The 12,032-nt window shown below is 37.9% G+C and overlaps 1 protein-coding gene across 2 annotated transcripts in view; it reads left to right on the top strand.

Annotated features, from left to right (window-relative positions):
• ANXA9 (annexin A9) overlaps positions 1-12,032 on the top strand; it is a 96,596-nt gene that overhangs the window by 2,660 nt on the left and 81,904 nt on the right. Inside the window, exons 1-2 of one of the 2 annotated variants that reach the window (XM_053705488.1) lie at positions 182-205; positions 4,576-4,641. In XM_053705488.1, the coding sequence (XP_053561463.1) occupies positions 4,594-4,641 (48 nt within the window). In that variant the 5' untranslated portion in view covers positions 182-205; positions 4,576-4,593. Of the gene's footprint in view, positions 1-181; positions 206-4,575; positions 4,642-12,032 lie in introns of those variants that run through there. The other variant, XM_053705487.1, reaches the window with a different exon arrangement.

Here is a 12,032-nt window from a genome sequence, read left to right as displayed (position 1 = left end):
ATCCAGCACACACAAAGCATTTTCAACAGAGAAACTGGGAGGACACCCGAAACTCTGCCCGCATCTTTTTTATGCTGAATCCGCGCTCCACTAGCTAGATGCCAAAGAGGGCACGCACTGATTGGCTGAAGCCGGATTCGTGAAAAATAAAATCAAGTATGAAATGCGGGCGGAAGAACGGCTCAATGCTTCCGATCACTAAACGGTAATTATTTGAAGAATAAAGCGCCTTTAATTCTAATTGTTAATGAAGGTGGCCCTCTTTTTAAGAATAATTATAGAAAGTGTTAATTCCATAGCAAAACTTAACAATCACTTGAAACGCAATTCATCACTACAGAAAGCACATTTCCTTTGCTCCAGTCCAGTGACTTTACATCACTCTAACCGACAGTTTGTGTAAAGTTGCTCGGCCATGGAAACCCATTTCATGGAGCTCCTGACGCACAGTTCTGGAACTGATGTTGCTTCCAGAGGCAGTTTGTGTAGCTAGTGATGCGTCAGATAATAGGCGGTTTGTATGCATTACATGCGCACTCAGTGGCCCTGCTCAGTGCGTTTGCATGGTCTACCATTTCATCACACAAAATAATAGCACTTACAGATGGCCAGGGCAGATATAGTAGGTCAAAAATGTCACAAACTTGTGTCAAAGGTGGCATTCTATGACAGTGCCACATTAAAAGTCCCTGAGCTCTTCAGTACAACTTGTTTTACTGGTAATGTTTGTCTATAGAGATTTTGTGGCTATGTCTGCGCTGTATTTTATGAACCTGTTAGCAATGAGAATGGCCATTTGTGCACAAGTTAAATTCTGCCGTCATTACAAGTTGAAAGTAAATGCAAACTAGGGCAATTGAGATTTATGCTAGAATGATTACCGCACCTTTTATTTTTTTGTAGTGCTAGGTTTTTTTAATCTTGTAATTTAGTTTTTTTGATTTTTCGTTTATTTTATTTATAGTTTAATCTTAGTTTTTATTAATTTCACAGGTATGTATTTTTTTTTTTAAAGATAGTTATATTGTAGATTTAATTTAAACTATAGGGAATAGTTAGTTTTAGGGGATAATAGTTTAATTTAATGATTTGCGAGGTGGAGGGCCAGCGGTTTAGCGGTTAATAGGTTTAGTTTAGTCTTTGCGATGTGGGGGCCGGTGGTTTAGGAGTTAATAGGTTTATTATAGTCTTTTGCAAATCGAAAGAGAAGCAGTCTGGCAGGAACGAATAACAGCATCAATAGCTTGTTCTATGGCCCGGTTACCACCTGGAAGTAGCTTCTTTCTGCCAAATTGCACTTTTCACAGAGGAAAACTTTCCTGTAGTATATCAGTCTGATCCCACTGACAAGGTCAGTCCAGCCCTGAAATACCAAGCAATTCTCCTCTGAACAAGGAAAAGACAACCCCAGACGATCGTTTCGGTCTTCTGTGGGTCTCGTCAGTGAGGTGCAGCCATATTCCTCTAAGCACATTGGGCAAGGAGTCCACGTCTAGTTTCCCACATCAACCATAGGGAGACTATCCCCAGGGTAATATTTACATATGCAAAACAGAAAGAGAAGCAGTCTTCCAGGAACGAACAGCAGCATCAATAGCTTGTTCTATGGTCCGGTTACCACCTGGAAGTAGCTTCTTTCTGCCCAATTGTGCTTTTCACAGAGGAAAACTTTCCATTAGTATTTTAGTCTGATCCCGCCAACATGGTCAGTCCAGCCCCGAAATACCAAGCAATTCTCCTCTGAACAAGGAAAAGGCAACCCCAGACGATCGTTTTGGCCTTGTGTGGGCCTTGTTAGAGAGGTGCAGCCATATTCCTCTAAGCACATTGGGCAAGGAGTCCACGTCTGGTTTCCCTTATCACCCATAGGGAGACTATCACCAGGGTCATATTTACATATGCAAAACAGAAATATGACCCTGGGGATAGTCTCCCTATGGGTGATGGGGGAAACCAGACGTAGACTCCTTGCCCAATGTGCTTAGAGGTATATGGCTGCACCTCACTGACGAGGCCCACAGAAGGCCGAAACGATCGTCTGGGGTTGGCTTTTCCTTGTTCAGAGGAGAATTGCCTGGTGCTTCGGGGCTGGACTGACCTTGTCGGCGGGATCAGACTGATATACTACAGGAAAGTTTTCCTCTGTGAAAAGCACAATTGGGCAGAAAGAAGCTACTTCCACGTGGTAACCGGGCCATAGAACAAGCTATTGATGCTGCTGTTCTTTCCTGGCAGACTGCTTCTCTTTCTGTTTTGCATTATTATAGTATTTGCAATGCGGGGGGGGCGGCGGTTTAGGAGTTAATACTTTATTTTAGTGTTGGCAATGTGGATGGAACGGCGGTTTAGGGGTTAATAGTTTTATTTAGTGTTGGGGATGTCGGGGGGCGGTTTAGGGTTTAATAGGCTTATTTAGGTGTTAGCGATGCAGGGGGCAGCAGTTAAGGGGTTAATCACTTTATTTAGTGTTGGGGGGGCGGCAGATTTGGGGTATTTAGACTAAGTGTTTATGTTAGGGTGTTTTTACATAACTTTCTTATCCCCATAGACATCAACGGGGATTGCGTTATAGCAATCACCATTCCGTGATCGCAGGTGTTAATTTTTTTCTAACACTTTCTCTCCATTGATGTCTATGGGGGAAAACGTGCAGGAGCACGTCAAGTCAGGCCTTGGGTTTTGTGCGGTATAGAGCCTATTGCACCATAGCGCAAAACAAAAGAAGGTTTTTCAGTAACCTGGCAGTAATGGCAGAGCTATGTAGAGTGTGATACGGCTATTTTTTTTTGCGTTATTTACGCACCCGGTTTACAGCATAACTTGTAATCTTGGTGATTGTCTGCAAAATAAAGTATTAAAAAATATTGCTTAAAAATGTTATAAGGGCTTAAAGATATGAGGTCTCACGTATTAGAAAAAAAAAGGCATAAAAAGGGCTTTAACATAGAAATACATATACATGCCAAAATATGTAATATGTATGTATGTATACATATATATATATATATATATATATATATATATACTGTATGTATATATATATATATATATATATATATATATATATATATATATATATATATATGTTTGTGATTACAAATGAATTAATGTATTTATATGCATATATATGTATTTACAGACATATATACACATATAAACACACATATTAATATGTATAATATAATATAATATGCTTTGGAGCCCTACTGTAAATATTTCACATTCCAATGTTCTACACATAGGGGAATATGTTCTATGCATTTTAAAATAGATATTCTGTGTGTGTGTGTATATATATATATATATATATATATATATATATATATATATATATATAGGTATAAATATATATTTCTGCATAAATCATTCAGATATTTATTTAAATATCTCTTTTAGAATAAATAGAACATATTCTGCTATTTGCAGAACATTGGATTATGAAATATTATGAAATATGCAATATTATCTTCTTACGTTGAGCTTTTATAACCACGATTGTGTTTGCGCGACTTGTAGTTTTTTTTTTAACGGCTCCATTGAAGTCTATGGGGGAATTATATTTTGCATTCGCCTACTCCAAGTCTATTTGTTACCTTGACTTTGCGAACGCGAGAGTACAAACCTTTTTACTTTCAACTCGCAATACGAGCGTGAATCCTCAGAGTGAAAATATTTTCTTCTAGCGGCTTTAACGCTCAAACGAGAGAGAAAACTACAGCTCGTAATCTAGTCCATAGTGTTAACATTTATTACGTCTCTAGGGCTCACTGCGCAAGTAATTGGGAAAAAAAAGTTTCTATGGCAATTATGCATAATGTCTTTATTGTAAATTGCGCTACAGGGTTGCTCCCATAAAATAAAAACCTTTTGCAAGAAAATAAAAGTGACAGATACAGGTGACACCTATAATGGCTAACCAATAGTGGATAGAATTGCTCACAGGGCTCTGAAGTCCCTTTGTGAGGCATGTCCCTTTCTTTGGGGGGTTATGCAGACAGATTAAAAATGTTATGTTCCTCTAATGGACAGTCAGAGTGAAATTATTATTATTATTATTTTATTAATACACAGAGATGGTCTGTTATGTTTCAAATTCAATCTGAAGTATCGCAGTCCAATCCAAGCTGTCAGTATTCTGTCAAATATATATGCTAGTTTCAGCCAGCGGATATATCAGTTGTCTGTGATAATTGCTGCAGAGAGATATTTTTGAATGCATTAATATTATTAGTTTTATTCTGTGTATTAGTTATTTTATTTAGAGTGTTAGATGACGCTCTTGCATGTATTTCCTAATTCTCTAGTGTGTTGAAATTATTCTCTTCTAGAACTTTTGTCCTAGATAACATTTGTGTCATTTGGATGGAGTATGTCACATTCCTTGTCAATTTCCTACTGTTGTTAACCCCCCCTCCCACTTCTGTGCAATGGGATAGACTTAGACTCCTTGCTTGCTGAAGAACAGACATAACCTGTTAGACTTTGTCAATAAAAAAGCAGAACTGCAGCTCATAACCAGGCGACTGTTAGTATCTTGTGGTTTATCGACATTCACACACAGTCTTTGTATTCCAGATCTACACTGAAGAAAGCATGGTATTCACTCAGGAGATTCTTAGTTACCTCCACATAGCAGACAAGGTTAGTATATGCCCCATGAGAGTTTTGTTTGTATAGGCAATCTTATCTAATTATATTATGAAATAATTGAATCTACCTGCTGGGATGAGGAGGTACAAAAGCTATCCAGCTTTGTTAACATTTATGTTCAAACATCCAAAATGATCTGTAGTTTTTTGGGAGTGGCTAGGGTTAAGATAATAAAGGGTGTTTTTTTCAATTAACCCTTTGAGTGCTAAGCACTTTCCCACCTGGGTGCTAAGCTTTTTAAATTATTATTATTTATTTATTTATTTATTTTTTTAACTTTTTTTTTTCAGATCCCCAAGACTTACACTGTTGGGGAAAGGTTAGGTGATTACCTTTCCAATGGTGGGTCTTGGGGGTCTGTAGCTGCTTAGATGCCTAAGATACCGGCTTCTAAGCAGCATGCCCCCTGCTCCTATACTTAACATTGTTACGTATAAATAAATTTCATCATTGCGTGTGACGTCACCACGCATAACGTGAAGCCCCGGCGATGCCTGTCGCTATCCATGCCCGATCGCCTGGGTAGGAGCCCCCAGATCTCCCTCAAGGTGGGAGAGTGCTAGCGACGGCTCTGAGCCGTTGTTAGCACCAGAGTGGGAAACTCTGCGACGGCTCAGAGCCGTCGTTAGCACTCAAGGGTTTGATTAAGAAATGCTATGAATGGAGGAGAATGAAGAATTTGGGAGAGCCAAGAACAAAATAAGAATAGAATAGACTAAATTATTTGCTAAGTATAAAAAAGAAAATTTTACAAGGAATATTTGATGGTGCAAAGGTAAACGATGACAATGGACAAACAAATAATTAGCAGTGTAAAAAATCTAATAATCAAATATATTCACAAAACGTGACTAAAGTGCAAATTATTGTACCACAAGTAAAATAAGAAAAGTATTCCTCTTTGCTATTTTAATAGCCTGGGTGAAAAAACTATTCACAAAACGGTTTGTCCAAGTTCGTAAAACTGTCAACCTTGGCCTACGATAAAAAGACGGATAAAATAGCAATGGTCAGGGTGCTATGAGTTGACACCTAATGATTTTTTTCACAGATCTCACAATTGGGTGTAGTTTCTCCTTTAATGATAATGTAGCAATTCTATACCAGTTTAAAATAGAGGATGATAAAACTGATTTGATGATGGATGAATAAAAACAAGTTAACAGTTTTTGAGACAGGCCAGATTTTTTAAGTTGTCTTAAGAAGTACAAACGTTGTTGAGAATTTTTTAATTATAGTAAAATTATTAGCATCCCATTTCAAATCACGTTGAATCATTGTGCCAAGGAATTTGTACAATGCAGCTCTGTCTACTATGCAATCTTTTAATTTTCTGAGAAGTTTCTTTTTTTTCTAAAACCAATTACTAATTCTAAATTAAGGACATAAAAACTAGAAGATGAGTTATAATGAAGATGTGTGCATACGGCAGTTTCGTTCACTGACAAATGTGGAAGTAGGAGGCTCTTTTCGAAGCTAAATTTACTCTTGTTCAAGTGAAAAACACTATTATCCGTGCAAAACCAGATCTAAGTGTGTTTCACTTGCACAAAAGGATATTCAGCTTTGAAAAGGGTCGAATACCGAAAATAGCCTCCTACTTCCACATTCGTCAGTGGACGAAACTGCCAAATGCACACATCTAATATAAGTGATAGCGGATTAGTAAAATTATGGGAGAAGATTGAATGAAAATGTTGGGGGTGGAAGAGAGAAATGACAGTGGAAAATAAACAGAGCTTTGTATGATGAAGTATACTCTAAGTGTCAGTAATAGGCAACCTTGTCTGATTAAAATAAATGTTTTAATTTTACTTCTATTATTAAATATGCTTTGTTTTCTTGGTATTCTTTGTTGAAGAGAATACCTTGATAGGTAATGTGCACTTGTCTGAAGCACTGGAAGATAAGCACTGCTGCCATTTAGTGCTCTAGAAAATGTATAACATTGTTAAACATATTTTTTGCAAAACTTCATGGCATTTTTTAAATTTGAAATTATTGAATGATTTAATTTACTTAGAGGGACAATAAACTGCTGAGTACAACTACAATAGCATGGTTACTATTCATCAGTCTGTTGTTCTTTCTCCTGTATCTGCAGCTCTCTTTTAAAACATATTCGCTTATTTTAGCCCATTATAGAAGACAGTTGGCAAAGCTCTGCCTCTTTATACTGGGCGCCGCCATCTTGGTACTCATATATTGTTGTATCCTGTGACAGAATCAGTGTGCTTTACAGATCAGGGACATTGCTGGCTTTTTGACACAGTTTAAAAGTTACATAACTAATAAGAAAAGGCCCTCAGGAATAATATAGAGCAATACAGCTACTGCATAAATGTAGAGCTCCCGCTCTGTACTGTGGAGGCTAAATTTAAGTGCATGATATGACTTGTCAAGAAGACAACAGTGTCACAGGTCTGTGAATGTACAACACTTCTGTCATAGGGTATAAGAATACTTACATTCCAAGATGGCGGCACCCGGTGTGAAGATGCAGAACTTCACTAACCAGCACTTTTGATGGGTAAAATTAAGGTCTTTGAAGAAAACTGCCGGTCAGTAGGAAAAACATAAGCATGGTGAATAGAAATCATGCTACTGTTAGTTGTAACTAGTAGTTTAATGTCCCTTTAATTCAAATGAAATGCAATATACAGTGTTTGGGGCTTATTTATCTGTAGGCTTGCCCAAAAACAGCAGTTATGAAGAAGCGGTCTAATTACCGCTGCTCCATAACCCTGTACGCCTGCTCTGAGCAGGTGTACAGACATCGCCAGAATTCAACCCGATCGAGTACGATCGGGTTGATTGACACCCCTGATTGTCCGCGAGTCTGCAGGGGGGCGGCGTTGCACCAGCAGCTTACAAGAGCTGCTAGTGCAATGCTGAATATGGAGAGTGTATTGCTCTCCGCATTCTGTGATGTCTGTTGGACCTGATCCGCACTATCGGATCAGGTCCGACAGACATATGATAAATAGGCCTCTTTATCTATTTAGCTTTGTGTTACTGAAAAATAAAAGCAAATGCTGCAGAATGCTACCAGTTGTCTGAACTAACTATGTACTGCACAAAACACATTTACACCTAGCCATAATTAGTCAAAATCAAAGAGACTAATACACATACTCACTGGGTGTTTCAAGAGGTTTTTTATAGTACCATGTGCTGTGTTTTGCAAATAATTTATTAAGTGACACTTTCAAATGTTAAAACATTTATTTTGTATGCAGACCTTTGTCACTGAAGGACTTAATTGCTGGTTTATATACTATGCATATCTATTCCTTCTCTTTAATGCATTTCCTCAGTTTGAGCACTGAATTGATGTGTGAGTGAGAGCAGGCAGTATAAATGCAACTTATAGGTAAATTATTTGGTATATTTAACTGCCATCTGTGCAAGGGATTACATGCTATTTAACTTATCTGAGTATAGATAGGATTAAAGACAATTTACTTAACAGGTGTGTCTGCAGAAGAGCAAAGGAGGGTGGAATTTTGTTATGGGTCAAACAGTGTATATCTAAGGCTCTTACTCCAAAGCTTTTTTGGATATATATATATATGTATATATATATATATATATATATATATATATATATATATATATATATATATATATATACAGTATATATACAAACCTTAGGACATTCTTCCTGAGTATCAGATTAACTGGCTTACAATCTTTTTGTTAATATTGATAAACCTCCCTGTTTTTGGAACCTTAACCATAGGCAGGAAGAGCACATACATACTTATTCTGACAGCTAAGGGTTATTAAAGCTTGTTTTAATAATTGTACCACATTAGTTGCCAATAAAACATGTAACAGTAGGGATTTGACCCCCTTGACTTCACTTCACTTTTCTTCTGCTCTATATTTGTAAAGCACTGAGGAATAGGAGGCATTATACATTTAAAGGATTATAAAACTATAGACCAAAGTATGAATTTAAACTACATTATTTATTTCATATCAATAAAATGAATAAGATACTTATTTTTCCTAAAACGAATGTTTTAGAGTTATTAAAACTTATATTTTTGTGCCTGCCCTTGAAATGTCTGATCACAAAAAGAGGCTGGTCTTCCGATTATAATATTTATTAGCCTAATGAGCGCTCCTGATCACATACGTGAGTGACTCAGCCCCAAACGCATTCGCACTAGATCTTCAAAGTTGTTATGCATGCGCAAATAGTGCATGTGCTTCCCTCTTGATTATATATCTATACCATATATATATATATATATACGGTATATATATATATATATATATATATATATATATATATATATATAATAACCGCGCTAACCTCTATGCTATTTTAAGACATATGAAAGAATAGCCTAAATGCCACATATAAAATGTAAATACAAATTAAGTATAAAAGTCCCCAGGATATAATATATCAGAAGGTGGGCAGCAAATCAAGGAAAAATGTGCGAAGACTCCCAGGTTGCCTCTACAGGAAATGTATACAAAAGAATATGTGTCTGCGCCTCCCTTCTGTGGATATATAATTAAAAGAGTGTGGGGTCACAACTCCCCTATCCCCAAACACTTACTTCCAAGGACCTCAATCAGCATGAGGTAAGTAGTCACCATTCATAGTAAACATATGTAAAAAGCTGAAACCTCCAGATCCACCAAATGTTTAATCAGGAATACCGGAAAGTAGATCAGTTGTGCTGGAAACCGAAGCAGTATATCGAATCCCCACTGTATATCTTGGTTCGATGTATCTCGATACACATGTAAATGGAACAAACAAAGGGCCCAAAAATAGTGAAGCACATTTTTATTACAAAAGAATCACATAAAGACACAATTTAAGTCCCACTCACAATGTACAACCTCAATCCATATGAGGTAAGGTATAAACATAAGACCGTAAACCAGTATAGTGGAAAGTGGATAACATATAACACCTCAGAGTCTCTGTTGACTCAATAGCATCCGTACAGCGTCCCTGACGCATTTCAAAGTTACCTTCTTCCTCAGAGGGATAGAAGAACCAGAGAGGAAGGCCATCTTGTCACTTTCAAGAGATCCAGACATTGCAATTAGGACGGCGGATAAAGGAGGGGCTGTGGTCATCCTCAACTATAGTGATTACAGCAATGAGATTAAACAACAATTTAGTGACAAGAGTACCTACCAACCCTTGAGTAGAGACCCTACATGAGAGTTCCTATCTAATATTAGACAGTTGGTCCAGATGGGCATTGAGGAGGCCTGGATTGATACAGAGATCTCCAAGTTTCTGGTGATTGAACACCCAGCGTGTCCAATTTTTTACATGCTACCAGAGATTCATAAAGATTCTAAGAGACCCCCTGGGAAACCAATAATCTCTGCTAGAAATGCTATCACCTCAAGACTAGCAATGTTTGTTGATTACTATTTACAGCCATTGATGAGGAACATGAAATCCTTTCTGAGAGACTAATCACACCGTATTAAAGATTGAAAAATGATGTCTATCGAGGAACCACATATCCTAGTGACTGCTGATGTTAATAGCCTCTATACTATCATACTGCATGAAGCAGGTAAACGTTGCATCACTGAGGCTCTCAATAGGTATCCATACCTCCGAGAGACTATTTGATACAACTGTTGGATCTTAGCCTTCGGCTAAATTACTTTCGATTTGAGGGTAAATTTTACCAACAGATTTCTGGAACGGCCATGGGATCAAATGTGGCACCTACATTAGCTAATCTCTTTATGGAGAATTATGAAACTACCATCATGCAGGTTTACAACAAGCCCGAAGTACTCTTTTACAGGAGATATATAGATGACCTCCTTATAATTTGGAGTGGGTCATCTACCAAGCTGGAAGATTGGTTAACACAGCTGAACTCCTTGGAGAGTACAGTGAAGTTTAAAATAGCATGAATGTACAACGTCCATTGAATTCCTGGATCTGAAGATTTCCAAATTGGATAATGCACGATTGGGGACATCACTTTTTAGAAAACCCACAGACAGGAATTCAATACTACATGCCACCAGTAGTCATCCACCAGTGTTATTGAAAGCAATACCCAAAGCACAGCTTTGCCGGGTGATTCGTAACAATAGTGAAGCCCAAGTGAAGTACAAAGAATTGTCCGACATGGAACAGAGGTTTGTAAGGAGGGGATATAACCCACGCCTGATTGAGCAAAGTAGATCTGTGGCAGAGGCCGATAGTCATCCACGGGATTCTATCAAAACAGAGGATGAACTTCGGATGACCTTTACCACCACTTATGGTCCAACAACCAGAGCATTGGGTCAGACGCTTAGAGAACACTGGCATATAGTACAGAGCGATCCAACGTTGCCATTCAATAATTGGCATACACCTAGAGTGGGCTTTAAAAGAGATAGAAATCTAAAGGATTCGCTAATGATCCCTGACCCCAGTCATAAGGATACCTGGTTGTATGAGAGGAAGAAACAAGGCTGCTTTCGATGCACCGGCTGCACCACCTGTAGTGCTATGATTCAAGGGTCCTCTTTTGGACATCCACACCAACAAAAGAGATACCAGATTAGGCATTTCCTTACCTGCACCACCACATTCGTGGTATATCTGTTGAACTGCAGTTGTGGCAGATTTTATGTGGGTAAAACCAAGGATGATGCTAGGACATTCCTAGCCAACCATAGATCATCGATTAGGAAAGCTCTTAAGAAAGGATCCTGTGACCAACCAGTGGCGAGGCATTTCGTCGAACAGGGCCATGGGGTTACTGACCTGCGTTTCACTCTTATTGATCATGTCCCCCCATTGAGGCGAGGTGGTGATAAAAAGAAGCTCCTCTTCCAAGTGGAGGCAAAGTGGATCTACCACTTGAACATTCTACAACCCCATGGATTAAATACTATGTTTGACTGGCACTGCTTTATGTGAAAGTTTATTTGAGAATCCTATGAGAGTCTACTATCTGAGGTTTTTGTACTTCTGATCAGAGTCCATGTTTACACATGGGAGTCCACTATCACATTAAGTTTCAGTCTGTGGCCTGCATGTTGATTCTGTAGGTCTTGTAGCCTACCTATTCATATATTATCTTTTGGGCTAACTACATGCATGTATCCTAGTTGCTTCTAATATTCAATTAACTCTAATATTCAATTAACCTTTTTCCAGGACATTTAGAAATTTGGGTAGCACCATAGTGTAGTACAATGTTTCTTGTATACATACCATCACTGCAGGCCCTGATTTGAGAATAAGAACACAACATTAACAATGCCCCCATTAGATATTGCATTAGAATTCCCTGGGAGTTAGATTATTATTCATTTCCCTTTTTTTCATTCATCATGTGTAGGTCATCTTTGACACATAGTATAGTGTCTCTCTAACAATC

Source organism: Bombina bombina, chromosome 1 (assembly GCF_027579735.1).
Source record: "Bombina bombina isolate aBomBom1 chromosome 1, aBomBom1.pri, whole genome shotgun sequence".
NCBI lineage: Eukaryota > Metazoa > Chordata > Amphibia > Anura > Bombinatoridae > Bombina > Bombina bombina.
This window is presented reverse-complemented; position numbering and strand designations above follow the sequence as displayed.